General features: G+C 25.6%; 2 protein-coding genes across 6 annotated transcripts in view; both read right to left on the reverse strand.

The window, feature by feature from the left end:
* Nucleotides 1-264: 264 nt before the first annotated feature.
* LOC126903227 (ras-related protein Rab-3) lies at nucleotides 265-4,098 on the reverse strand. The gene is made up of 5 exons (XM_050681305.1): nucleotides 3,835-4,098; nucleotides 3,519-3,760; nucleotides 3,095-3,213; nucleotides 2,861-3,032; nucleotides 265-2,142 (listed from the first exon to the last, which is right to left on the reverse strand). Exons 2-5 carry the CDS (start codon nucleotides 3,738-3,740, stop codon nucleotides 1,999-2,001), a joined length of 657 nt encoding a protein of 218 aa, XP_050537262.1. The 5' UTR covers nucleotides 3,741-3,760; nucleotides 3,835-4,098; the 3' UTR covers nucleotides 265-1,998.
* Nucleotides 4,099-4,877: 779 nt separating this feature from the next.
* Nucleotides 4,878-26,039, reverse strand: part of LOC126903224 (glutamate receptor ionotropic, NMDA 3A-like) — a 98,887-nt gene continuing 77,725 nt past the window's right edge. For 4 of the 5 annotated variants that reach the window (XM_050681300.1, XM_050681297.1, XM_050681298.1 and 1 more), the window contains 12 exons: nucleotides 11,467-11,767; nucleotides 10,473-10,679; nucleotides 9,367-9,600; nucleotides 9,096-9,303; nucleotides 8,850-8,983; nucleotides 8,355-8,502; nucleotides 7,559-7,861; nucleotides 7,002-7,157; nucleotides 6,872-6,933; nucleotides 6,703-6,810; nucleotides 6,308-6,634; nucleotides 4,879-6,088 (listed from right to left, as the gene is read on the reverse strand). In XM_050681300.1, coding sequence (XP_050537257.1) covers nucleotides 5,743-6,088; nucleotides 6,308-6,634; nucleotides 6,703-6,810; nucleotides 6,872-6,933; nucleotides 7,002-7,157; nucleotides 7,559-7,861; nucleotides 8,355-8,502; nucleotides 8,850-8,983; nucleotides 9,096-9,303; nucleotides 9,367-9,600; nucleotides 10,473-10,679; nucleotides 11,467-11,767 — 2,534 coding nt within the window. In that variant the 3' untranslated portion in view covers nucleotides 4,879-5,742. Of the gene's footprint in view, nucleotides 6,089-6,307; nucleotides 6,635-6,702; nucleotides 6,811-6,871; nucleotides 6,934-7,001; nucleotides 7,158-7,558; nucleotides 7,862-8,354; nucleotides 8,503-8,849; nucleotides 8,984-9,095; nucleotides 9,304-9,366; nucleotides 9,601-10,472; nucleotides 10,680-11,466; nucleotides 11,768-26,039 lie in introns of all 5 variants that reach the window. The other variant, XM_050681301.1, reaches the window with a different exon arrangement.

Raw genomic sequence — 26,039 nt, forward strand, 5'->3', positions numbered from 1 at the left:
ATTCACTGATATCAATTACACTTTAATATTTTCATTTAAACATTATTAAATGACAAAGGCCCAATAAAAATAGTATTTTATTAGATATTTTTTAATAGGTTTACACATTAATGTAATCGATATCAATATAATCATGACAGTNTTAATAGGTTTACACATTAATGTAATCGATATCAATATAATCATGACAGTAACTTATTAAGATCAATTGATGTGTTATAGGATAATCCTTTTTAAAGGTTAAATAATTTTAAATAATAGAAGTAAAAATGGAAGATATTCAAATAATTTTTATTTCTTATCACATTTAAATTAATATTTTATTTAAAAAATATTTAGCTATTTTAAAGTCATGTAAAGCATATTCGTCGGATTAGGAAAATATTGACTACAAGATACATGCATTGTAAATTGTCATTTTCAAGGCCAAGCAATTTTCAGGAAGATAGAAAAAAAACGTTGACCATTAAGTTTCTTAAGTGTGTTGTCGTGTTTTCATAGTGTATGCTATTCATATAAACACTTTGCATAGTAAATAGGGGTCACATTGATAGATGTGTAAAAAAGGTTTTTTTTATACAACACCTTTAAATTGTATTTAAATAATATACTAATTGGGATATTGCAGTCTATGTAATAATACTATAATAACAATTTACAAAATAATTAAATTATATAATAAATAATAAATAGTACAATGAACTATTAACTCAAAATAAATAAAGCACGGTAATTACATTAACAGTTCTGTTGCTACTTATAACCTTTACACAACATCATAATAATCTATAGTAAATTAATAGACATAATAATAATGATAGTTAATTTTAATTAATTTAAAGTAAATATAATAATATGTTTATTTATATTATAATATATAATGTACACGTCAACGTTTAAATCGTGTAATCATAATAAAATGGATCAACCATTAAAAAATCTTTTTCTTAACAATACTCAATTTTGGTAATTTTTTTACGGAACAAATTCAATAACAATTTCAAACGAACAATTGATACAACTACACAATATTACTAGATTTTCTCTATACAGACATTTATCATATACTAAATAAGTATTGTAATGATAATTAAAGTATGTTTAATTAACATTGGACTAGAAATATTTTATTTCACATAATAAAACTATTACAACTATAAAATGCCTATGCACACCAATTTATAAGTGCAAAACAGGATTAATTTAATTCGATAACTTTTTAATTTATTTTAAGTATTGATTTTATTTGCTGTTGATTCTTGTCTACTTGCTACACATCTATACAATATTGTACATCCGCTCAAAATCTCTAGCTTTAGAAATACTCTGTTAGTGGATTCAAAATTATTAAAATATTTTTTAAAATGATTGATATTACTGAGAGCATTAAAAATGCTTTTATGTTAGTTTAACCCACTTCAAGAATATTTGTCGTACAATATTTGTTAACAACTACAGAAATTTAGAAAAAAGTTTAGTTTTTTTAAACTAACCGTATAATATTCAATAAAAAAGAAAAAAACATTATTTTAAAGAAGTTTAATATAAAGAATATTATACACGGTACTGGCTTCAGTGAAGTGTTTTTTGGATCACACATTTATTAATTTATTTAGAATACAGAAAAATAATTTTTATATCCTCATTATGCTTAACTACTCTGTGAGTGACTAATAGATATACTCGAATTTCAAACAAAACAGACTTTTTTTTAACAATTATTGTCCAATATGTTTAATAGTTTAAAGGACGTTGTCAAAAAAAATTTAAAACTTGAAAAATAAACTAAGTATTGAAACAAACTTTCATGAGGTAGTGATTATTACAACATTAATGTATTTTATACCCGAAACGTCTCTTGTTTTTAAACACCTCAATAATTTGTCTTCCTGTTCTTTAATTTAATAAATATATATATAATATATATATATATATCAATGAATTTTTTTGAGTTGTAGTTAGTTTGATGCTCGTTAAAAAATATTTTAACGTCTAAAATTAACAATTGCAATTCTGATTACTCGGGCCTTGTGGTTGTTCGGTTAGCCTTGTACCTTTTGCACCAGCTACTAAAGTGGGATCTGAATCTAAGCTCTCCGACATTTTGTCACATATTATGTCAACCAGACGTTCAAAAACAGCCTGAGAAAAATAAATCATATATCACTCGTGAGCTGGTAAAATAAAGATAAAAGTTAAAGTAACTGGTTTGTAATTGAATAATTATAAATATTATCACATTATAATTAAACTATAGTGTAGTGTTTGACTACATTAAAGTTTTTCTTGCCAAACATTTTTTTATCAATGTAATTTTTAAAAAATATTATATAATACAAAATAATATCTATAATTATTAGTAAACATCAAGTAAATTTTAAAATAATTATAAAAACTAGTATTCATTTAGAGATAATAAAAATTTATAATTCTGTGGTTAATGGAAATCAGTTTAGAAGTAAAATTTTAAATAATTAAATGAAATTTCGTACTTACAATTTAATGTTATTAAAATCACTGAATATTTATAGGAAAGAATGTTGGTATCATCTGGGTATATTAGAATCTATAAGAATTGTACTTGAGTGTCTAAGATATCAATAAGTTATAAAATAACTTATAGTAAACGAACATCACTAAGTTTTTTAACTTAGTTAAAGTTTAACTGAAAATATTTTATAATTTGATTGGGATAAATTGTTTTTAGTAATTTTTCTGCCTAAGAAACTATTTAAAAAAGTCCTACTTACAATATCACAATGAATGATAAATGATATAATATCATTTACTGTGTTATTAAAAATAATGTAAATAGTTTCCAGAATAATTTATTAAAATTATAAATTTTTATCACACCAACCTTGACATTATGATTATCTTTAGCAGACGTTTCAAAGAACTCTATATTCAATTCATCTGCTAAGGCTTTACCCCTTTCATATGATATTACTCGTTCGTGCTCCATGTCACACTTGTTGCCGACCAATATAACTTGTGCATTGTCCCACGAATAAGTTTTTATTTGTGTTACCCTGAGAAAAACACATTATTGAGCTTATGTCATTTAATTATGTATTTATAATTTATTTATTACCAGTCCTGTACACTGTTAAATGATTCCTCATTAGTGATATCATACATCAGTATGAATCCCATTGCACCTCTATAGTATGCTGTAGTGATAGTTCTGTATCGTTCTTGACCAGCTGTATCCTATAAATAAGGAGGGCGAAATCTTTAAAATTTAGTTGATTTTATATACAAAAATAAGCATATACAAATTTATTGGCCTAATTAGCATTATTAATACAAATGTATATGCAAGTGTAGGCAGAAACCTTGAACGATAGTGATTTCGTTAATCTATAGAAGTATATGATAAAGAATGCGAAACAATTTTAACATTTGTATAGATATTTGAACACATAAAATGTGTAGTTATTATATCGTTTAATAGAAGAGTTATTAAATTAAATTAATGTGAACAAATCAAAATTATTGTCAACTAATAAACTCACCCAAATTTGAAGTTTAACCCTCTTGTCATGTCTGAAGACGGTTTTCACTTTGAAGTCTATACCAACTGTAGATACGAATGCTGATGTGAAGCTGTCATCAGCATAACGAAACAAAAATGACGTTTTACCCACACTACTGTTCCCGATGATTAGGAGTTTAAACATGTAATCAAAGTTTTGATCGGATCCTTCCTTTTGCCATTTTCCGTCTTGGCCGGCCATAATATCCTTATGTGGTTATTCTAAATATATGTGAAACTCTCATATCTTTTCGTTTCCATTAAGTCCCATACAGATATATTTAAAAAGTGCTTACCTCAAATCAGTCAATTGTTTACAAATGTAGATAGGGCGTCTGTTAGGACGTTGCAATACAGAATTATCTCATCAGTATACGGTTAAAATCCAACTGTTTGTAACTTTAATAAAATTTTTTAAATAAATTTATGTCACTATTTGTATGAAATAACTCAAAGCGCGCGCGCGTGTGTGTGTGTGCGTATAGTTTCTAAATCGTCTGAAGCTTCGTGGCAAATATGAGGGCAGTAGAACGAGGGGATCAAAAGCTCGGTCGATAAAGGGGACACTGAAATGGAGGCGCCACCTGGTGACTTGCAACGCACTCCGACGGAGACCGAAGAAAAATCGTTTGAAACAACATCAAATTAACAATGGAAATACTAATATTGATATATCTAGTATATATAAATAAATATATGTATTAATTTTAGTTACTTGTTTCATCAGTTGCTTTTAACCCATCTTATTAAGAAAATATAATTGAAGACTCAGGTAGCTCTGTCGGTAAGATTAAAGAGAGCCTATTGATTTTCTACCCGCCTTTGCTCAATTACACTTACGCCCTTTCCATTAGAATTGTACCTGTTGGTCGTCTTTTACGATAATAAGATAATAGAGCCTACTAAAATGTATTAAAACATGCCATGAAGAGTGACGCTTGCGCCGTCCTAACAAACACCGTTAATATACAAATAGTCTAATAGACTGCACTATGTATATGCCAGCTGTCGGAAGTAGTCGTTATCAAAAAACAGTTTTAGTAGGGCAACAGTAGCAATAGAATATTACTCACTAAGTTCTATGTGCGATCATAGCTCTGTGTACTAAAACTACGAACTGTATAAATAAAAAGTACAGCTAAAACAAAATTGTATGTGCGGGTGAACGCGCGCTTGTTTTCAATTTGAGTTTTTTATTTTAGCAGCTGGTTCCTTTCAAGGTTTTAACGGCAACATAATTGTTTTTACAACGTCAATTATTCAAACTAAATTATCCTTGTATTCGTTTATTTTTAATCAAATCTTTCGAATGATAACAATATAGTATAATATACAATAATAACTCTAATAAAGTGCATTAACAAAAAAAGTATTCTTATAATTATGATTTTAACTAAATAAAAATAACTTTGGTTCATTTACAAATAACAATTTTAGTAAGGCATTCATTAAACTAAATAAAATGATGAAATAAATAAATTGTTATACATTAAATAATAAATTTTACATTTATCAAATGAAATTAAAAAGAAATTGTGTACATATTATTGAATTTTCAGTAAAAATAATAAATCGATAACTTTTCAAGTCTTGAACACTATTCTATGTGCAGATCTAAGAGTAAAAAAAATCGTATTACTATATTTTAAGTATTGCTTGAATTGGTATTGAAGCCACGTAAAAAAAGTCAATTCTTCATAGCATATAGACAAATATCATTACATTGACTACTAAGATTGAACTTATACAATTTAAATACATAATTAAAAGTTCACTTATTAATGAATTTAATTTAATATGTATGAAAATTTAATTCATCCTTTAATTTTTGTTAATATAACTAAACAATAATATTTAATAACATTTACAGAACATAAATTTACCAGTTACAATAAGTAATATTTCCGTAATATCAATTTTTGTGCAAGTTATTTTTATGAATATGTAAATAACGTTAACATTATTGGACTAACTAATAAAATTAGACGTCCGCCCTGATTAACCTATAATTTTTGAGCCATTTCTATTATACATGTGATATATACTAATATATTATACTAATTCTAAATACATTTAATATTAATCTCGTTTCGCACAGTCTTCATTAGAGTCAAAGAAAAAATATAATAGGATAAGTCAAATTTAACGATGAGCTTTCTATAATTTTTCAATAGAATTTATGACAGAATTATATAACTAAATCATCAGGTTGGATCTTTGTCTTGAAGAGCTTGCAATATACAACTTTTAATTTCATCTTCAGACATTTTACTCATTGCTTCTAATTCGTTCTTAGGTACTTGCTTTAGAACTCGGTACATTTCTACAGTTTTCCGATTTTTAGGCCGATGACCATCACTGGATCTTCTTGCTCTTTTTCCTTCAACTATTTTAGGTAACGTGACTGAAGGTTCATCATCAGATTTACGACGAAGTGGCTGTTGTTCACCGTTTATCACTACTCTTGGAGGGCCTTGAGAGTAACTTGACTTCCGACTAGGGTTACCTAGATCTGGTCGAGATGATGATGTATCAGATGAAAAACTTGACCTTAAATGGATATTAATGGTTAATTTCGAAAAGTTGTTTAAATAAATGAAGAATATACCAGTGGCGTTCTCTGGGTTTTGTTTTAATGGAGATATACGTAAGGTCACTATTTACAAACACCAAAATTCATCTTTACTATATACTTAATTTCATGTGTTTATGTTCTATACTCCATATATTCCCATGAGAACGTCAATGGAATAAAAAGTAATATTTTACCTGAAGAACACTCCGGGTGATAATAAGTTAGGACTTCTAGGCAAATCATTTTCAACGTACAGGTTATTATTACTAAGTTTGGCACCAATGAGTTCCGATGCGGAAAATATACTCATTCTACTTGAATCAGCAGGACTTGGATTGCCTGATGATCTTCTTATTAATTGCCTTCTTGTATTGAAGTCAGGAGGACTATTGGAAGCGCCTTGACTTAATCTACGACCTATGTTCTCTGAATAACTTACGACATCAGTGCTATAGCGACGAATAGTTAGGTTACCCGAACTTCTGGATCTCTGTTTACTGTACCTCCTACCTAAATTTAATCTAAAAAAAAAATTAATTATTAATTTCACACTTTTAGTTCTAATATAATTTCTACAACGAAAGCACACCTAGACGGTGACAGAAACTTGTTGGGTTTAGGGGATTGTCCAGTAGGTGAGCTAGAGAGTGATAACCTAACACATTGTTTTTTGTTGTCTCTCTCTTCTCGTTGTATTCTAAAATCAAAAAATTATAATGACTATACAAAACAACCATGTATTTATTTACAATTTTTACCTTCGAATTTCTTCAATAACTTCAAAGAATTGACCTTTGCGTTTTTTTCTTTCAAATTCTTTCTGTAATATTAATATAATATTAAGTAATAGTTACTATGACATAAATATGTTTAAACTTTTCAACAAACCTGAGCATGTTGAGGATGCATAAACGGTAAGCTTACCCTACGAACACTTTTTTGAAATAGTGATGCAATTTGACCCTGTCTTAATGTATGAACTAACTCTTTAGCTGTATGCTGTGGAGAAATAAGCTCAACGCTATTTATGAATTTGTAGAGTTTCTAATGGACAAAAGTTACAAAAATAGTTTCTTTATAAAAAATGTAAAAATACAATAAAATTATATACAATTATTAATCATACGATTTCTATATATAATATTTTTTCAATATTCATTTTTTCTAAAAAAAAATACAAAAAAAATTATAGAAGTATTTGGATTCTTTGATAATAATAAATTGATATAATGTATATAAATATTCATTAGACAAAACTAAAAGTCAAGAAAATACATTTTAAAATAAATGTAATGAATAATTCATAAAAACAATTATATTAATGTAATAATGTAATATTATTTTAAGAACAAATCAGAATCGAGTATAAATATTGACATATGTAGTCAAAACTTTATTTAAAATTAAAAATTCGGAACTGTTGGATAAATATAAGATATACCTACTTGGCTTACAAACATCATATTTTGACTTCGCCAAAAAGAGTCTGGTGGAGTTTGCCTGAGCTTTGGTAAAGTAAAATGATAAAAAGCGTGTTCAAAGCACAATATTACAAAACCTGCTAGAATACCAAATCCTAGCATCAAGAAAACCCCTAAGAAAGCATCCACACCTAGAGGTGTCGGTTGTCCCATATCTGAAGTTTCTACCTCTCCGTCAATACATGGTAAGTCATTAAACCATTTATTTTGCAATATGTCCATAAAACCATTATTAACATATTTAGACACTGCACCGGAAACTTTTTCCTAAAAAAATAAGTAATATCCAGTGATAAAAACCCTCGATGAATTACAACAACACATACAGAGTATCTTAGATTTAATTGACAACGCTTATAATTTTTGATTCAATTAAAATTTCGTTGGAGTTTTTTTTTAAATAATTTTCGCAGATATAGACTATATTGAAAACATATTTTTTATTATTTATCACTAAAAAAGAAAAAATATTTTTTTTCAAAATTTTAGAATAATTATTTTTTTAATATTTTCTTATAAAAATATTTGATGGATCAATAACAGTTTTAAGATAAGTATTTAATGAGTTAAAAGCATTTTAAAATACAGAGTGGGTATGGAACAGGGGCAGAGTTTACATACACCAGTAGAGGTTACACCCACCCCTGTATATTTAATATTGTAGAAGTCGTACAATCATTTTACAGTTTTGATTAAAAATAAAAAATATAATTTGTTAGTAAAAATTGTATACTTAAAAATGTATGGTTAAAAAACCAACCTTTAATATGAAGTTCTTTGTCATGCCAACAGCGTATACATCTTCGTGAATTGGATCACCATATGCAGTAAGTTTACAGTCATGATCTGTACCACTATAATAGTCTAGAATAGGCCGATCTCCAACAAATATGTCTAGACTGCCATTTCTAAAAATAAAAAAATGTACATAGAGTTTCTCAATAAATGCAATAAATTAAAACACATTTTTTTTTTAATTATGTGATTATTTTTATATTTATGGAAAACAATCATTACTTTATGTTTTTTTCTAATTACTGATATTTTTTTAAAATTTTAAATATCTAAGGTTTTTTTTTTACAAAGCAAATTAATATGAAAATAAAGATGTTTTAGTTTATTTTGAACTATAGTATCATAGAATTTACCAATTTTTTAGTTTTCTATTATTCGTAGCTATAAAATAATAATACTGATCAATTATAACATTTTGATGACAATTATCAGCAAATTTTACAAAAAAAAAAATGTGTACCTTAACATCCGCATGCCAGAAGCTGTATCAGGAACATGATATTTTTGAATCTGTTGCCAAAGTGAAGGATTTTTTTCTTTTAGATAAAATTCAGCCGCTGAAGACTTGGCCGCTCCGACTTTTAATGTTAATATCTAAATAATGACATACATTATTAAAAAGGATGATTAATTTCTAAAATTAAAAATAATAAATAAAATTAATTCATTTTTTTATTGAAAATAAAATTTTACTATTGATACTTACATTGCGTTCATTATAGTCTACTTTTGCATTTTGAAATAAAAGAGATGCAATTAAAGCTGCAATGTTAGCAGTGTAACTAGCAACAAAGATCACGCAGAAGCCACCCCATACATTTATAAGAAATTTGTTGGGCCATGACTTGGGTGCTTTAAAATTAACCAATGCACCGCAAAGTAAACCCCACATAGCCCATAATGCTGATGGCATTCTAAAATATCAAATATTGTTAAATACTAACGATTTTCATTTATTTGGTTTATGTTGATCTTACCCAAAATTTTTTGACCTCTGCCTACCCGCAGGATTGAGTCCAAAAGGACTAAACCATTCATAAAGTGCTACGGCCACCGTAGTAACGTGAAGTGACACGAATATAGCTATCCAAAGATTGGGACTCAATGGTAATAAAAATGCTAAAAGAGGTATGTTAGTTTTTCTTTTTGGAGCAACCATCATTGAAACTCCACTATAGAAATAAGGAGTCGAAAATTCTATCCATTTCGATCTAAAAACAATAACAAGTTAGAACTATTATAATCAATTATCAATTTTTTTAAAAATACTAGTAGTAATTCCTGCAAAGCGGTAAATAATTTTACATAGTTGTTTGGAATTATTATTTTCAAAATAATTTAATTTGAAATAATGGCCCTTTTTCTATTTCTACTTTTATAATAAGAAAAAAGTGTTTTATAAGTACCTTTTAGTTTTAATGTGTAAGCAACTAGCAAAGTAATTAATTTCCATTAATTTGAAATACACTTTTAATGAAGATATAATATATAGAAGCCAGTTTTTATATGCTATTAACAAGAAAAATTTCACAAAAAATACCTTTCAGAAATTTTGATAATATGATTATATTAGGTATAACTTGCGAAAAGTTAAAAATGAATTGTAATTTTATATAAAGATAGAATGTTTTTAATAAATATTTAATATTAATTTAATATATAATTGTAAATTTGGTATTGGAAACTTATAGTAATTTAATTCTTGAAAATTCATGATGGTTGTTGAATAGTTAATTTATCAAGTTTTAAGGAGAAATTATTATTCAGTATTAATGTAAATAAAAGTGGAAAATATGTACTGTAAAATTTTAGCGAGCTTTGTTTGCATGTTTTTTAAAATTTTAATTTAAATTAAATAATTAAATATTTTATTAATTAAAAAAAATTTAAGTAAAATGTACTTTTTTTGAATATACAAGTATTATATCTATTAATTGAATAATAAAAAAAATAACTATTCTGTATTTTTCAATCAGTAAAATGATGTTAAAAATAATTTTGAATCGGAAATTAAATGATGGTAGAGTACTTTAAAGGTCAACCACATACCGTTCTAACATTTACTTCGTGTTAAATATATTACCTAGCAGACGTGATGCTCAAAGGACAAAAAGCCATGTGAGCGGAACCTGATACCAAATCACCAACTACTCCGTTCCACTTAATTTTCCGAGATCCAAACAATCCATCAGCCACCAAATATAAATGAAAGTCGAATTCTAGGTCACTAGACATTTTTTCCAATAAGTCTATAACCAATCCAAAACAGCAGAAAGTATCTTGCACGAATCTATTAAAGTTGAAAACGAGTTTAACTATTTATATTAATATTAATCATAAATAATCAATATTTATCAATTAATTTTATTAATAAAAACAACTATACTTCAGTTATAGATAAAAATTAATACATGCATTAATTAATGCATACTAGTTTATAATACTGTAATTTAAATAAAATTTTTCAATATTTTTGAAATTGATTGTATTATACATTTTATTTTTTTTTTTACAGAGTATCCAAATAGTGTTTGAAATCTTTGATAACTTTGGTTCCATTGAATATCTAACGCTACTTCTTTTTTTTTTACAGTTTTGAACTATGTTAAAAGCATATTTAATGGGTTTTTTCTGAATTGAAAATTAACCATTTTTTAGTTATTTTTACGAAAAATTTTTTGGATAGATAACAACTTTAGGATAAGAACTACATGCATTTTAATATATAGAGTAGATATGTAGTGCGAGTAAAGTGCGTATTATAAACATACTCCATTACTAGCTGTACCCACTAAGTAATGAATAGTATGAATACATACTCAATATATTCAATCAAAATTTTTATAAAATAAATAACGAAAAATGGCTATTTTTTAATTAAAAATAAATAAAAAAAATCGTATTATTATTTTTTATTAACAAAAAAAACTATTCCTTTAATGTTGTCCAAAACTATAATAACTATTTAATAAAATGTAACGCAAAATTTCGTTGAATCAAAAATTATTAATTATATCAAAAGCTGGTAAGACACTCTGTATAATAAAATTGTTTTAATGTTTTTTCATTGAGCTCACTTGTCGTTAAATCCCAACTTAATATCTTTGAATATCATTGTTATATTATCTTTATCTGTGGTAGTCATTTGGTAGCATCGTATTCCCCTTAGACACTGTCTATCTTGTGGTAAAGGAGCGTGCATGACAAAAGGTGGTCCTATAGCAGTAACAACTCTGTAAACAGCTTTTCTACCTATTCCAACTCCGGAAATCATTTTATTTCCCGCCCATACAACTGAATCCAACTTAACTATCTGTTGACCTTCCGAAACCGATGGACTAATGGCACCAACCTTCTTCCATGCTCTTGTATATCCATCTGTAATAAATTAAAATATAAGTATTTATTGGTGTTAATCACAATTTTTGGTGTTTTTTAGAACTTATAACTATATACATGGTTAATGCCTATATATAAATATATACCATATGTATAGGACCGTAGAAGAGATGAGGTTTTAAGAGTTCATTTCCCCCTCAAAAGTTTTTTAGTCGTAATAAAATTTTTGATTTCATATTTTATTTTTTCATACTTATAAAAAGTAAAACTCTCAGGAAATACTTTAAGTTTCAATATGTTAAATCAATATTTATCTTAGATACTTCTAAAAAAAAAAATTGGTTCTGATAACTTGTATTTTATATGTAAACTGCCCCCGAAATTTATCTAAAAATGATATATTTGTGTTAAATCATCAACGTTTTTTGAGCTTTTATAATATTCTACATCAATCATATATACATCGAAGTTTTTTTAAGGAAGTTATTTTAGTCATTAGTCATTTTTCGCCCATATTTTTCCTACGGGCTAGATATAAAAATATTAATAGCTTTCGAAACACTGATCTAAAAGTTATTATGGACCAGTCATTTTATTAATTGTATTAATAAATTGACATCATTAATTCGCTTTTACATGGATTCCCGGACACTGCAACATAGTTGGAAATGAAAAAGCAGACCAAGATACAATTAACGCACATGAAACAAGCAACACACCAAAAATCAGCACAACAACCTACATTATGAAAAAAGAAGTAAATGATAAAATAAACAATATATGGTTAAACCAGTGTAAAAAACAAGAAACTAAGTTCAATAAAAATTAACACAATTACTATATGGAAGAACAAATATAAAATAATTAGATTTCTAAGAAAAACTTAACTGTACATAAAATTTGAATTGTAGCTAATGGTCATTTCAACCAAAGTTGTACTTTATGAAAAAAAATTAAATCATTGTGTTTTGGAATTTTATTTATTTATTAAATAAACTTGTAAGTTATGTATGTTGCTTTTCGAAAAAAATTGATACCTTTATAAGGTATAAATTATGAACATAAAGAAAACCTTATGACTGATAATTAAGAAAAATATATATCTAAGAGAAAATAAATAAAAAATATTATTTAAATTTTTTTATTAATTAAAAGATTTGTGATAAATGAATCACCTTGAATATATACAAGGTGTCTAAAATTTATCTTACTCTATACACGAGAGAAACTATATAATTTACAGTTACTCGTAGTACATACTTTATATACAAAAACATTTGTAATTGCTCTATTTTTTCCATATGTCTTAAATTTGTATACTTCAAAACTAATTTAGGAGTTTCTATGATTGTATTGAAGTGAAAAAATACGCAACTATACTACAGTAATTATATACACTATTTATTAAGTTTGTATTTGAAATTCCTATAATTCATTTTATTGAGATAATTTTGTAATCTCTAACTTATAATAAATTGATAACTTTTTTGCATATTGACTATATAAATTTAGATGAAATAAACAAATAATGTTTAGTGGACAAAAAATGTAAATCAGGTAATTGAAAACATACAATAATTTTAATTTTTCATCAAAATTAGCATAGTAGAATAATTTTTGAACGCTCACAATATTAAAGTTCGTTTTATTTATTAAATAATAATATAATAATAGTTTTATAATCAATATTAATATAATATTATTGACATTTTTTGTCAGAAGATCAAAATGAGTTTACGTATTAATTTTGATATTGAAATTATTTCCAGTTAAATAATTCCCCTAATATATTCTATTAAAATATCACATTATAGTAACTTAATTATTAAAATGTCTACTTTATTGTCCAGTATATAATTTAGTGAAAAATTATCTATCTAACTGATTTTTTCTTATATGAAATGTAAAATATTTATTTTAATTTAAAAACATATACATTGAAATTTTGGCAACTGTCTTTAGTTAAATGTACAAATAAACCAATCTCAATTTAAAGTTTGGTGATTTTGATTAGAATGACTTCAACTCACTTATTCTAACAATAAGATACCGTCAGATTATATATAGTAGAGAGCAGTAAGATCATTTACTCTGCTTAAAACAAATAAAATAGTCTGAGTATAACTTTATTTGTGGAATTGTCTATAAAATGTTTTTATTGGGTCCTGGATTTCTTTGTTATCCTATAAAAACCATAGTTTTATATAAAATTTACATGCCGATTTTTTTCTTATTTGATCCTTTATTTTTACTACCCCATAATACACCAATAACTCAATATAATCATTTTTTTTTACTGAATTTTTCTTCTCTTCCATTGTACTATAAGATACGATAAAGTATTGGTGATAGGGTGAAAAAGTAATCATTAATAATACATTCATAAATACTTTACTACTTTTTATATACAGAGTAAATTTATTACTACGCATCACTCAATATTATCAAAATACAAACAAATTAACTGAAAATCATTCAAAATTTTATGTTTTTTTATATGCTCTGTTTTTAAAAATTGTTTTGCTCTTTTCTTTCCTTTATATCCCTTAAATCTGTGCCAATTTGAGTTTTATCCAAAACCTATAAATTTAACTATTTTTAATATTCAAAAATGGTCAACTTAAAAAAATGATAGTTCAACAATAACTTATGAACTATTAAAAAGATGTATTTTCATATCTAAGCGAGATAAGTAGTATGGCATAGAATGTCTAATAATAAGAATAATCAGGTCTTTTTTCAAGCCTTCATTTTAAAATTTTAATATATCAAATAAATACTAATTTAAAACTTGTTATCGACCAGTTATTTTAATAGTTAAATGATTTTCTATGAAGTAAGTCGGTTAAATATATGTTTTCATTTAAAAAATTAATGTGCATTTTTTTTTATGGCTAGAGTAGGGAAAAATGTAAAATTTTTTCGTTAGTTAGTAGTATGTAAAGTTTTATCTCTTCTTCTTCCTCTAAAGGTCTCGCCGTATCGTTGTAAACCTAGTTTACATTCTTCCCTGTTTATAGAAATTTTTTCTATGACTGCGTATTGATTACAGCCAACTTGTCTTGTTATTTCTTTTTAATATGTCTTTCTTGATCTTCCTTTTCATTTAAGTCTGTTTATACGTCTCTCGAATATGTTTTGTAGAAACGGGAGATGACTCAATAAGTGACTGAACCTATTCCCGCTCGTTTCTTTTATGATACTTAACGGAATTCTTTTTTCTCATACTTGGTTTAATACATTTATATTACTTTTTAATTCAGTTCAACTGACCTTCAATAATCTACTCCATGTCCACATTTCTTTGGCTCTCAATTTTTTTTTGTTCAGTCCATACTTGACAGCTATATAAAAATTTATCCAACACGTGGCATTTGACAAAAATTTTTCTCATATTAATATTAATAGTAGTTTTTAATTAGTATATTAATTAGTAGTTTTTTTTTTGCATAAGTATTCCTTTTTTCCATAGCTATTCATTATGTAATATCTACCGAGCATCTATTGTCGTTATTGTACTCCCTTGGTACTTAAATTGTTTAAGTTTTTCAATTAGATAGTTATCTATTCTTAAATTCCAAATAATAGCTACCAACATTGTTGTTTTTTTTTTACTTATATTTTCATTTCATATCTGTGAAAGAAATTATTGAGGGTGTAAAGCAAGTTTTGCATGTCTTTTTCTGATTCATATACTGATGGTATATCCACATTAATATCATATGCAAATCTTAGGCAGCAAAATTTTTCTTCATTTATACTTCTTCTTCTTTTTGACTTTATCTTATACTCATTCATAATCTCTTCTATAAATAATTTTGACAGGTAACGTGATAAGGAATAGCCTTGCCTCAAATCTCTTTTAATTTTTTCTGTAGTTTATAATTGCCTAATTCAATTAAAGTTTCTTGTTTCTTATATATTAACATTATAATTTTTATATCTCTGCTTTTGTCATAAAATGTATTAATTAATTCTAGTAAACTGTGCCAAAAGCTATCTCCAAATCAATAAAGGTTATAAATGTGTTCTAATTTTTTTAATCTTTCTTTCGTCAGTAATCTTAGGGTCTGAATTGCTTATTTTGGCTGATTTTTTTATCTAAAACCAAACTGATCCATATCAATTTTATTCATCATTCTGTTATTCATAATAATGAGAATGATACGAGTACAAGTATTAAGAGACTTATTGTTCTATAATTTTTGCATTCTGTGGAATTAGTACAATTTTGCTTTTAATGAACTTTTTCGTATTATTGTCATACAATACATTTTCTAAATCATTTCAAATAGTTGATATTCTGTGTCATTTTCGATATTATTTAATAGTTCTGCTGGCATCTGACACTTAACCATTCTTCAATTCATTTAATGCTTTAATAAATTAATTTTTTATTATATTTGGTCTCATATCTTCATTTTTTGTCGCTATTCTACTCCTCATTATCATGACATTTTCTTTTATCGATCCTTCATATAATAAAAATATGTAATAAATGTACTCAAGGAAATATAACGACGTTTACAATATTTTTCTAACATTAAATATACATTACATGTTCATCTTATCAGATATTAAGTAGATAAGCAACTTTATAAAAGTTGAGAAAAATCGCTATTCAACATTATCTTCTTAATGTTGATTAACGAAATTCATAAAAAATGTATAAATTTGATTTTACAGTCAAATTTTTTTATTATATTATCAATGATTCATTCAACTTTTCTTCATTATTATTCTTATAAACTATTTTTAAATATTTGATTTTTATTTTGAATAATTTGAATATGATAGAATAAATCATATTAATTTAAGTTTTTTTTTTTTTGAGTTTCTGTTAGATAGACTACACAAAATACATATAGGGCGAGTGTTCTCGATCGCCCCAAAAAAAATATTCTAGAACACTACACACTACAAAACGATGTGACATCAGTCAATAGAGAACTATGATAAAGAACTTTTAGCTATATACGATAGTTATAGACATTTTATTCACTTATTATAAAGCAAGGACTTTACAATTTATACAGACCACCAACAATCCAACAACCATTGTTGGACCATTAAAACTTATAAATACATATTGACTATAATTGATAGGTTCACAAGATGGATAAAGGCAAAGCCTATAAGAGACATGACTGCACAAACATGTGCCACTACCCTGATTCAACATTGGATTGCATGATTTGGAGTACTCATAGAATAACAACTGATCAGGATAAACAATTCGAATCAAGATTATACAAACAGTTATCAAAAACATTAGGTTTTCAAACAATACGTTCATCACCATATCATGCTCAAGCAAATGAAATAATAGAAACAGTATATAGAACACTAGAATCCGCTATAACATTTAAAGATAACAACCATTGGTCTGAAGAATCACCTATGATCTTATTAGGCCAACGCACAACACTCAAAGAAGACTTTAATGCATTCCCAGCCGAACTAGTTTACGGTCAAACACTAAGACCACCAGGACAATTTTTTAAAGAAACTGAACAACTGTCAGAACCATCTGATTTCATAAAACAACTTCAACTACAAATTTCAAAAGTAACCACAATAGTATCCCACCACACATCATCATCATCAAAACGCACTTACATACCAAAAGATCTAGAAACGTGTACTCACGTATACCAAAGAATAGACGCTTTGGACCAAAACTAACATATACATATGAAGGACCATTTAAAGTGTTAAAAAATACACCCAAGATGTTCAACCTTCAAAGTCATCCAGAACAATATCAATTGATCGACTCAAACCCGCTTACATAGGAAAACAAAGCACCTGAACATAACATATACACAACAAGTACAGCAGTTTCAGCACAACCAAAGAAAACTAGATCAGGACGAAAAGTACATTTCTCAAAATATATGACTACAAATTATATCATATAAAACAATGTTATTAACTATTTATTATAAACACTCCGTGTACAGAGGGGGAAATAATATAGCGACCATGGAACGATCGAGAATCTTAGCGACAGATAGGCAACACAAAATGCCTATAGCGCGAATGTTCTCGATCGCCCCATAAAAAAATATTCTAGAACACTAGACACTACAAAACGATGCGACATCAGTCAATCAATCAGTCAAAAGTTAGTTAGTTCGCCACAAGTAGACAAATAGATGCATGTATATATTGTAAATATTCTAAAAGTGTTTAAATAATAAACCGTCTATAATTTTTGTCTTTTTTACGTAAATCGGTGTTTTTATTTATTGTTCAATCAATATGCGAAACACCAAACATATTTTAAAGCTTTTTTTTCTAATTTAAAAGTTCTATATTTCTTCTTCCGTATGAACATCAATAGGTTCGTTAATTGCGATTATGTAATTAAAATACATTACTGTGTATTAACAAAAATAAAAGATATTAAATTTAGTAGTTTTTAGTTCAGTGGTTTTCTTTAATAAAAAGATTTTAAAAGTAATTAATTACGTCTTCAACTTAAATTAAATTTTTTGTTAAATTTTAACTTGAAAAGCTTTGGTAGAAGTTTAGAAAATTAAGTATTTTATTAAACTAATATACCCAGTTAAAACATGAAAACAACATGTCTAAATTAAAGGGTATGGTGAAAAAGAAAAGGATCTCCTTATTTACTAATAATAAGACAATTGTTAACAAAGTTTTACATTTTTATATAATTCAATAACGTTTGTAATTTTATTTATAAAATTACTTGACAAAAAAAGCATACAGATGATTTATTTTGGTATTAATTTTTGACTCTTTATACTTATCCATATATCGACCTNTAATATAATATATAATATATTGTACCATATACAAATATGGTATAAAAAAATGATTATTACAAAAAAAAACTTCAAGTAAACATTCGTTTGTTTTTATAAAATATTTATATTTTATAATTTTACATATATATATATATAATGTAAATAAAAATTTCATGATATAATAGAAATGCACAAAAAGTTAAATGAAAATGTAGTTTCATCAAAAAAGTACTCAAAAATAGACTAACAAGCATTCAAATATATTATTCATAACAGGTATAAATGTTTGGCTATGTTGTATTAAATTTTTAGTAGTTTTGTATAATCTTAATTTTTGACCATAAAAATGATTATATTACTTGAACGTTAAATTCATCAATTATAACCACAATAAAATTTAAAAAACCCAGCACAGGGGGGTCGCAGCACAGTGATGACGTGGCATAGTTGGATAAAGTATAATGATATCTGACAGTGATTAAAATCACTATCAAAAAAAAAACGCTTCAATGCAAATCTTTAGATAGTGTTTAATTTTAAAAAATTGGTGTATTATTCAAAAAGCTACATGATGTGCTAATTCCTTATTAATATCCTGATTGAGATAAAGTATGTCGAATGAAAAAGGGGTTATTAAAAGATATTATTTCTCATAAAAAAATTGTGTTGATCCATACACTTTTCAATAAGTTATAGCATTATAAAGTTGAAAATGTAAAAAATAAAATCGAGAATTTTCAGTCCAGAGGTCAAATATTTTTTTTCAAATTAAAGTATATTACATTAACTTTAATTTAAGATATATATAAAAGTGTCAGCCTTTCCGGAACATTTTCAAAAGTTAAGTTGAAAAAGTTAATTTATTATGAAAAAGTTGTCATTTTAAGTCCCCCCCTGTGGGCAGGTTAAGTGTCAGATTTAGAAAAAAAATATACCAAATGATAGGTAAAGACATCAAGCATCTACATAAAAAAAGAATTATAGTGATATGTTCATTTTTGAAAAAGTTACGGCAGTTTTTAGTAAAAAAAAATTGAAAAAATTTCGAAAATTAGCGAATTTTAAATTTGTAATTTTTTTGGAGGTTTCCTCCATTTACGGGGAACGAGGGAAATTTTTTCAATTTTTGAGGGTAATGTCTTCGATTAGATACGATTTGTGATTTTTTGACGTATCGTTGAAAGAAATCCGTTCGGTGAGAGATGAGAAAAAGTGGTAACAGACACAAAAAAAAAAAACACATCATAGTAAAATTAATACCTTCTCAGCTTCGCATCGAAGCTAAAATGTATCAATACATATACATATTTGTGACTTGTATCCAAAATGGGTTTTGAAGTTTTTTACCATGCGTGTGTAGGAAATTGTTTTTTTACGTGTGTCAAAAAATTAAAATAAAATTATAACGGAAATATTGATTTTTTGTACTTCAATGTCAATTGGGATAAGACATATTTGAAATTTGAAATTTATTTTTACTATTATGTATTATTATAGATACATAAAAGCCAATTAAAATTTTTTCAACTAAAAGAATAATTAGTATATTTAGCAACATAAAATGTGAAATTTTTGTAAAAAAAGAAAAATCAGTAACTAAAATATACTTTTTGTTATACGAACACTACCACGAATTATAATTCTTAACATAATAAAAACTAAAGAATTTGTTTTTGTTAAACGTTAACGATTTTTATAGATTAATATAATAATTTTCATCAGGTTGATTTCTTACTAAAAATTTACTTCGTGAGTTCAAAATAAAAAACCTTTGTAACAAAATACATATAGGTTGATTTTTTTATCATAACCCATACAATTACTTTCATAATAAAAATAATTTTAACATTATTCTAATTGGTTATTCTAATGGTCACAGTTACTGAATGTCTATTGTCAATTATGACTATCAATAGATATACTTTATGTATTTCTAGTTAGTGTATTTATAAACTCACAACAATGTGCCTTACTACCATTGATAATAAATGTACCAGTGAATAAAAAACAAATTAGCTACTTATATTTGTAATCCCTTGTGTATTATACATGTATATTAACTTAAAAATTTGAAACTTTAAATGTTTATATCTAATAAACAAATAAATTTATATTAAAAATTCAAATCCATTTACAATTAAATTATAAATTCAAACATTCTATTAAATTCAAAATACGTGTTCCTTTTTAAAAATATAATGTTAACACCCTTACAAGGCATAAGGGATGAGCTTAAAACATATTACAAAATTAATAATTCAAGAATAATTTGTAACTAAAAACAAACAAAAAAAATAAAGTTTAAATTATTTTTATTCTGTAATTAATCAAGTGGGTTGTAATAAAAAAATCAGCCTGCATATATATTATTAAATCTGTTTTATATAAATAACCAAAGTCTTTATAAATCAATGTCCAAACTTTTGAATACTTTTAATTTCAAACCTTAATTTTTAACATAATTCTAAGTATTAAATAAATTTTGTAGTAAATATTAATATCTAATGAATTGAACTGTGCGTCTAGTTAACTTTACCATTAAAATATGGTCACACTGATTGGTTACTCTTATCATTGGTGGGTTTTAAATCTTTATCTAATTGAATCTCAAAAAGTATGTTACTTATATAAAAAATATATAAAATATAACTGCACAATTAAATCATAATTATTAAATTTCATCATCGTTCAGTCATTAATACTCAATTTTTTAACTCATAACTTAACATTCTCTAGTATCCAAAAAATAAATTGATATCTTAGGTGAAATTATACTACGCAAATGCACAAAAATTGAATATTAATTGTAAATGCGACTTCTTGTTCCATAAATCACACAGGTTATTAATAAAATAATTCAATATTCTGGTTAAGAAATGAAATTGTTTAATTGGTATTTAGACTGACTAGTTTAAGAAATATATTGAAATTTTAAAACTTTATTAATTATAGAAATAATTGTATTTTAAATTTCAATTGTAAATATCACAAATCTTCATCATCATCATCATCTATTAAAGACAATGCCTTGTCGTTTAAGCTATAATTCTCTGTTTGATACCAAATTCTTTAGTGAAACAAAAGATGTACAGTGCATGAGTTCCAGGATATTTTTAAAATATTGTTTCCTTAGGCTTCCTCTTGATTTCTTCCCAGTTATTTCTCCTTCGAAGATGTTTATTGTATTCTTATATGTATTATTATTGTGTCAAATGGTGTGCCGATTAACTTTATTTTTCTTGATTAAATCGCCTTCATTAGCTGTCTTTCTTCTCGTTTTTCTTCTAGCACTTGCTCATTTCTTTTCTTGTCCATCCATTTTGTTTTTGTCATTTTTCTCCATATCTATGACTCTAATGCTTCTAGTTAGCTTCTGTCTTTCTTGTCAATTGTTCATGTTTCACTGTCGCACACTCCAGACAAATGTTTTAACGGATCTTTTACGTATGTCAATACTCAGATGTTTATTAGTGAGAAGCTGATTCTTGATTTGGAATGCTTGCTTTGCCAATGCTAATCTTTTTCTAATATCTGATGTTACAAATCTGATTTGTCACAAATCTTGCATATTATATATTTAATTTATTAATTAATGCATATTGCTTGTTTCAAATGACTCTCAACTTGCAAGTTTTATTACTTATTGTAATTTTTCTATTTCATGTACATATTAATTGAACCTTTAATTATATCTTATTATCTTAAAACAAAAATTTGGAAATTATTTATTTCATATACTTTAATAAGCTATCAGAAATAACTAAAATATTTTTAATTGTAAGCATAGAAATAAAATCGTTTGTTTTATAGTAAAATTGTCTATTTAGCTGTTGTTCATCAAATTTATTAATAATTGATTTATTATTTAAAGTCAAAAAAATTTCCTCCAAAAATTTATTCGAGCAAAAAGTGAAGTATGCGTGGAAAAGACCCTAGTATAACGTTTTCCATTTTTTCATGAATTTTTTAGGGCATAGATTATTTTAAATAAAATTTTCGGTTCAGCCTCTTGATAAAAATCACACTAGCAGTATTTGTTTAATCAAAATATTGTGAAATTCATCTTAAGGTTTGAATGAATAATCTTAAGGTATCAATGAGGTTTGCAAACCAGAACTCTATTATATATGCTTCCTTTCATTGTTTATTACTTTTTTGGTTAGATCGAATATATTTTATTGAGAGCATTTTTCAAAGATAAAGAAATTAAATTGAAGTTTCACGTAATTCAATGAAAATGAAACTAAGTGAACAAATAATCATGTAGTACCACATCTAGAAATGTGCAATAATATGAACAAGAATTATAAAATAAAGTAACAAGTAGTTCAAATAAATTAAAGCATAGTGTATGATTTATCAATTTTATAATACAAGTACATTGTATAGATAATAAATTTTACATAAAGTTTTTTTTTTCTCAAATAATGTTTTACTTGAATGCATTAAAAAATTGTAATTAGTAAAAGATACAAGAAGTACTTCAAAAGAAAAATAATTTCAACAATGGAAAAATAAGTTCATTTTTAAATTTGTTTTCATTTAAATTTACTTATTATCTATTATCTTCAATAGTACCTAAAAGATTTTTTTTATATATTTAAATAACTTCATTTGATTTTTCCAATAATTTTGCTGGACAAATCAAATCTTATGACTGTAACGTAATCGTAACGATATAACTCTACAATATTGTTGTTAGTTAAATTCAAAATTTGCGCACAATGGACCAACAGATCTGAGTGCATGGGCATTATGTCCACCTCGATAATAACTAAATTCAAGATTTCTATATAGTGCTCAGTGGTATTCTAATTGTATCATCAAACGATTTTTAAATATTTCATCTTATCTATTAGTTATTAATCCTATTTATTTGACATAAACATTACAAATTAAATTATAAAATTCAAAATATTTATCAAAGTCATGATTACGAACAAATATTGAAAAATATCTTTTTTTTTTGTATTTCATTAATTGTTCATGCATTTTTCCTTTATTAATATAAAAATTAATAATTTTTTTTTAAATTTATATCTGTTTTTTTTCTGATTTTATTTCTGTTAAGGATTATATATATATATGTGTCTGTGTGTGTGTGTTTTGTATTGACATATCACGTTAAAAATGGCACGAACAGTGAACTAAAATGGCTGTAGTTAAAATGAAAGATTTCTATGGATGACCTTATAATTTAAAATGTGAACTCATGCCGTTACTGATGAAAAGCAATTCAGCAGTGTCAATAAAAGATTTCATCTTCAATGAATCATATTTCGAAAGTTAAAAAAAATTGCTCTATACATTTTATTAAATTAAATTTTAAGTGAAAAATGATTCTGAGAACTACAAAAGAAATATATAGAAATTATTGTTTTTAATTTAATTGGCTATCCGAACAACAAAAAAATAACAACATTTTTACAATCCACGAGGTATTTTACTTGAAAATACAATTATTTATTTAAAATGCTTCCTTTAGCTTTTAACGTTTTCTTTGAAAATAAATAAAATGACAATAATTATTTTGAAAAAAGTTAAAAAAATCTTTTTGTTATTTATTGGAGTGACAATAAACACGAATAATTTGTTTGACCAAAATATAATGATTCATTATTTTGTATTTGATTTTTTGTTAAACGGTTTATAGAAATTAAAAATTCATTAATTTTAATTATTTAGTGATTTTAATAATATAAATTAACTTTAAATGTATTTCATACAAAATGAATTGAATACTTAAAAGTATAGCTGAAATTGGAGAAAATTTGAAAAATAAAAATAAGTGATCAAAGCATGATATTACAAACAAAATGTAATTTTGATATATTAAGTGTATAAGTATGTCAACACTTTTATGATGATTATAAGTGGATCACGAAAACAAGGTATCCTTTTACACGTAACAATTTAATTGCTTATTTAAGGAATATCAATTAAATATTGTAAATTCTGTCTTAATATACTCGTCACTATCATAATATGGGATAACAGCGGGCTACTCTGTCGATGTCCACAATAATGGTCTTTTATTTAACCTTTTTGTTTAAGAAAATCAACTTAAATTACTAGATTATATTCATATTATTAAATGACATATATTTCTTTACAACCAAAAAAATTTAAATCAATAGTCTAAAGAAGTAATAAACGCATACTGTTTAGTCACATTATATTACACACGTTTCAGCCATAGATCAATAATGAGTTCTATTAGAATAAATAATATTGGTCATTTTTAAAATTACTCTTTACTGATAAGAAATTTATAAATTATACTTATCATTTTTTTACTCTAATCTAAATAATTAAACGCAATCTGTCAACTCTAAACTTTTAAGTGTAAAAAGTAAATTAACGTTATATAAAATGTCAAAATGATTCGTATAATATTTATGGGTAATAATTTATATATTTTATGTCTAGACATCATTAAATAATAACATTGAAAGAACAGTATGTTGATTATTTTTTAGGGCTACAAAATAATAAAAAAGGAAGAACAATCCTTACAATCGGTCTGTTTTAATGAATCACTTGAAATCGTTAAGAAAAAATTGTCATCTTCATTGTCGGAAGTCTTACATGCTCAAGTTTTTAAATTAAAAATTAAATTTGTGTTATTTTATTTATCAATTATTATTCAATACTGTTACTAAAGTAATTCTAAAAGCAAAGAAAAGTTACCAGGTAAGATACTAATTTACTAATAGCTAATGCTTATACATTTCATGGCTCTTGAATCACACTCCGAATAAAAATAACTCTCACTTTTATCCAAAATCTTTCAATATTCATGTTTTAATTTTTTATAATTAGTTAAAATTAAAATATTCAGTTTGAGACATTTAACAGTTATTATAAATATTGAATAAAAAAAAAACGGTAGCACAGTGGGGTCGCGGCATAGTGGAGACATTGCATAGTAGGGTCCAGTATAGATTTAATCTGACAGTGATTAAAATCACTATCATAAGAAACGCTTCGATGCAAATCTGTAGNATCTGACAGTGATTAAAATCACTATCATAAGAAACGCTTCGATGCAAATCTGTAGATAGTGTTTAATTTTAAAAAATTGATGGATAATTGCAAAAGCAACATCAACTTCTATTAAAATAAAATACAAAACCCATAATTATCATACAAAAATAGTATATTTTTCAATATGGTAGCCATTTGCGCATAGAAGATAGAACGTCGGAACAAATTTTTTTTTTCATTTTGTAGTACATAAAATAAGCTTTAATTTGATATACGTTTAAAGAACGCAGTAATTCCGGAATATTTTCAAAAATTAAGTTGAAAAAGTTATTTTTTGTAAAAAAGTTACTATTTTAAATCCCCTCAATGAGCAGAATAAGTGTAAGATTTTCAAAAAAAATTATATCAAATGAAAGGGAAATATCTAAGGTTTCAATACAAAAAAATATTATTTTTATTTGTTCATTTTTGAAAAAGTTATGGCAGTTTTAAGTACAAAAAACATCCCGATAAAATGTAATTTTTATCGCAAACATTACATTTTTTTT

This window comes from Daktulosphaira vitifoliae, unplaced genomic scaffold, assembly GCF_025091365.1.
Source record: "Daktulosphaira vitifoliae isolate Bord-2020 unplaced genomic scaffold, ASM2509136v1 Scaffold_3, whole genome shotgun sequence".
NCBI lineage: Eukaryota > Metazoa > Arthropoda > Insecta > Hemiptera > Phylloxeridae > Daktulosphaira > Daktulosphaira vitifoliae.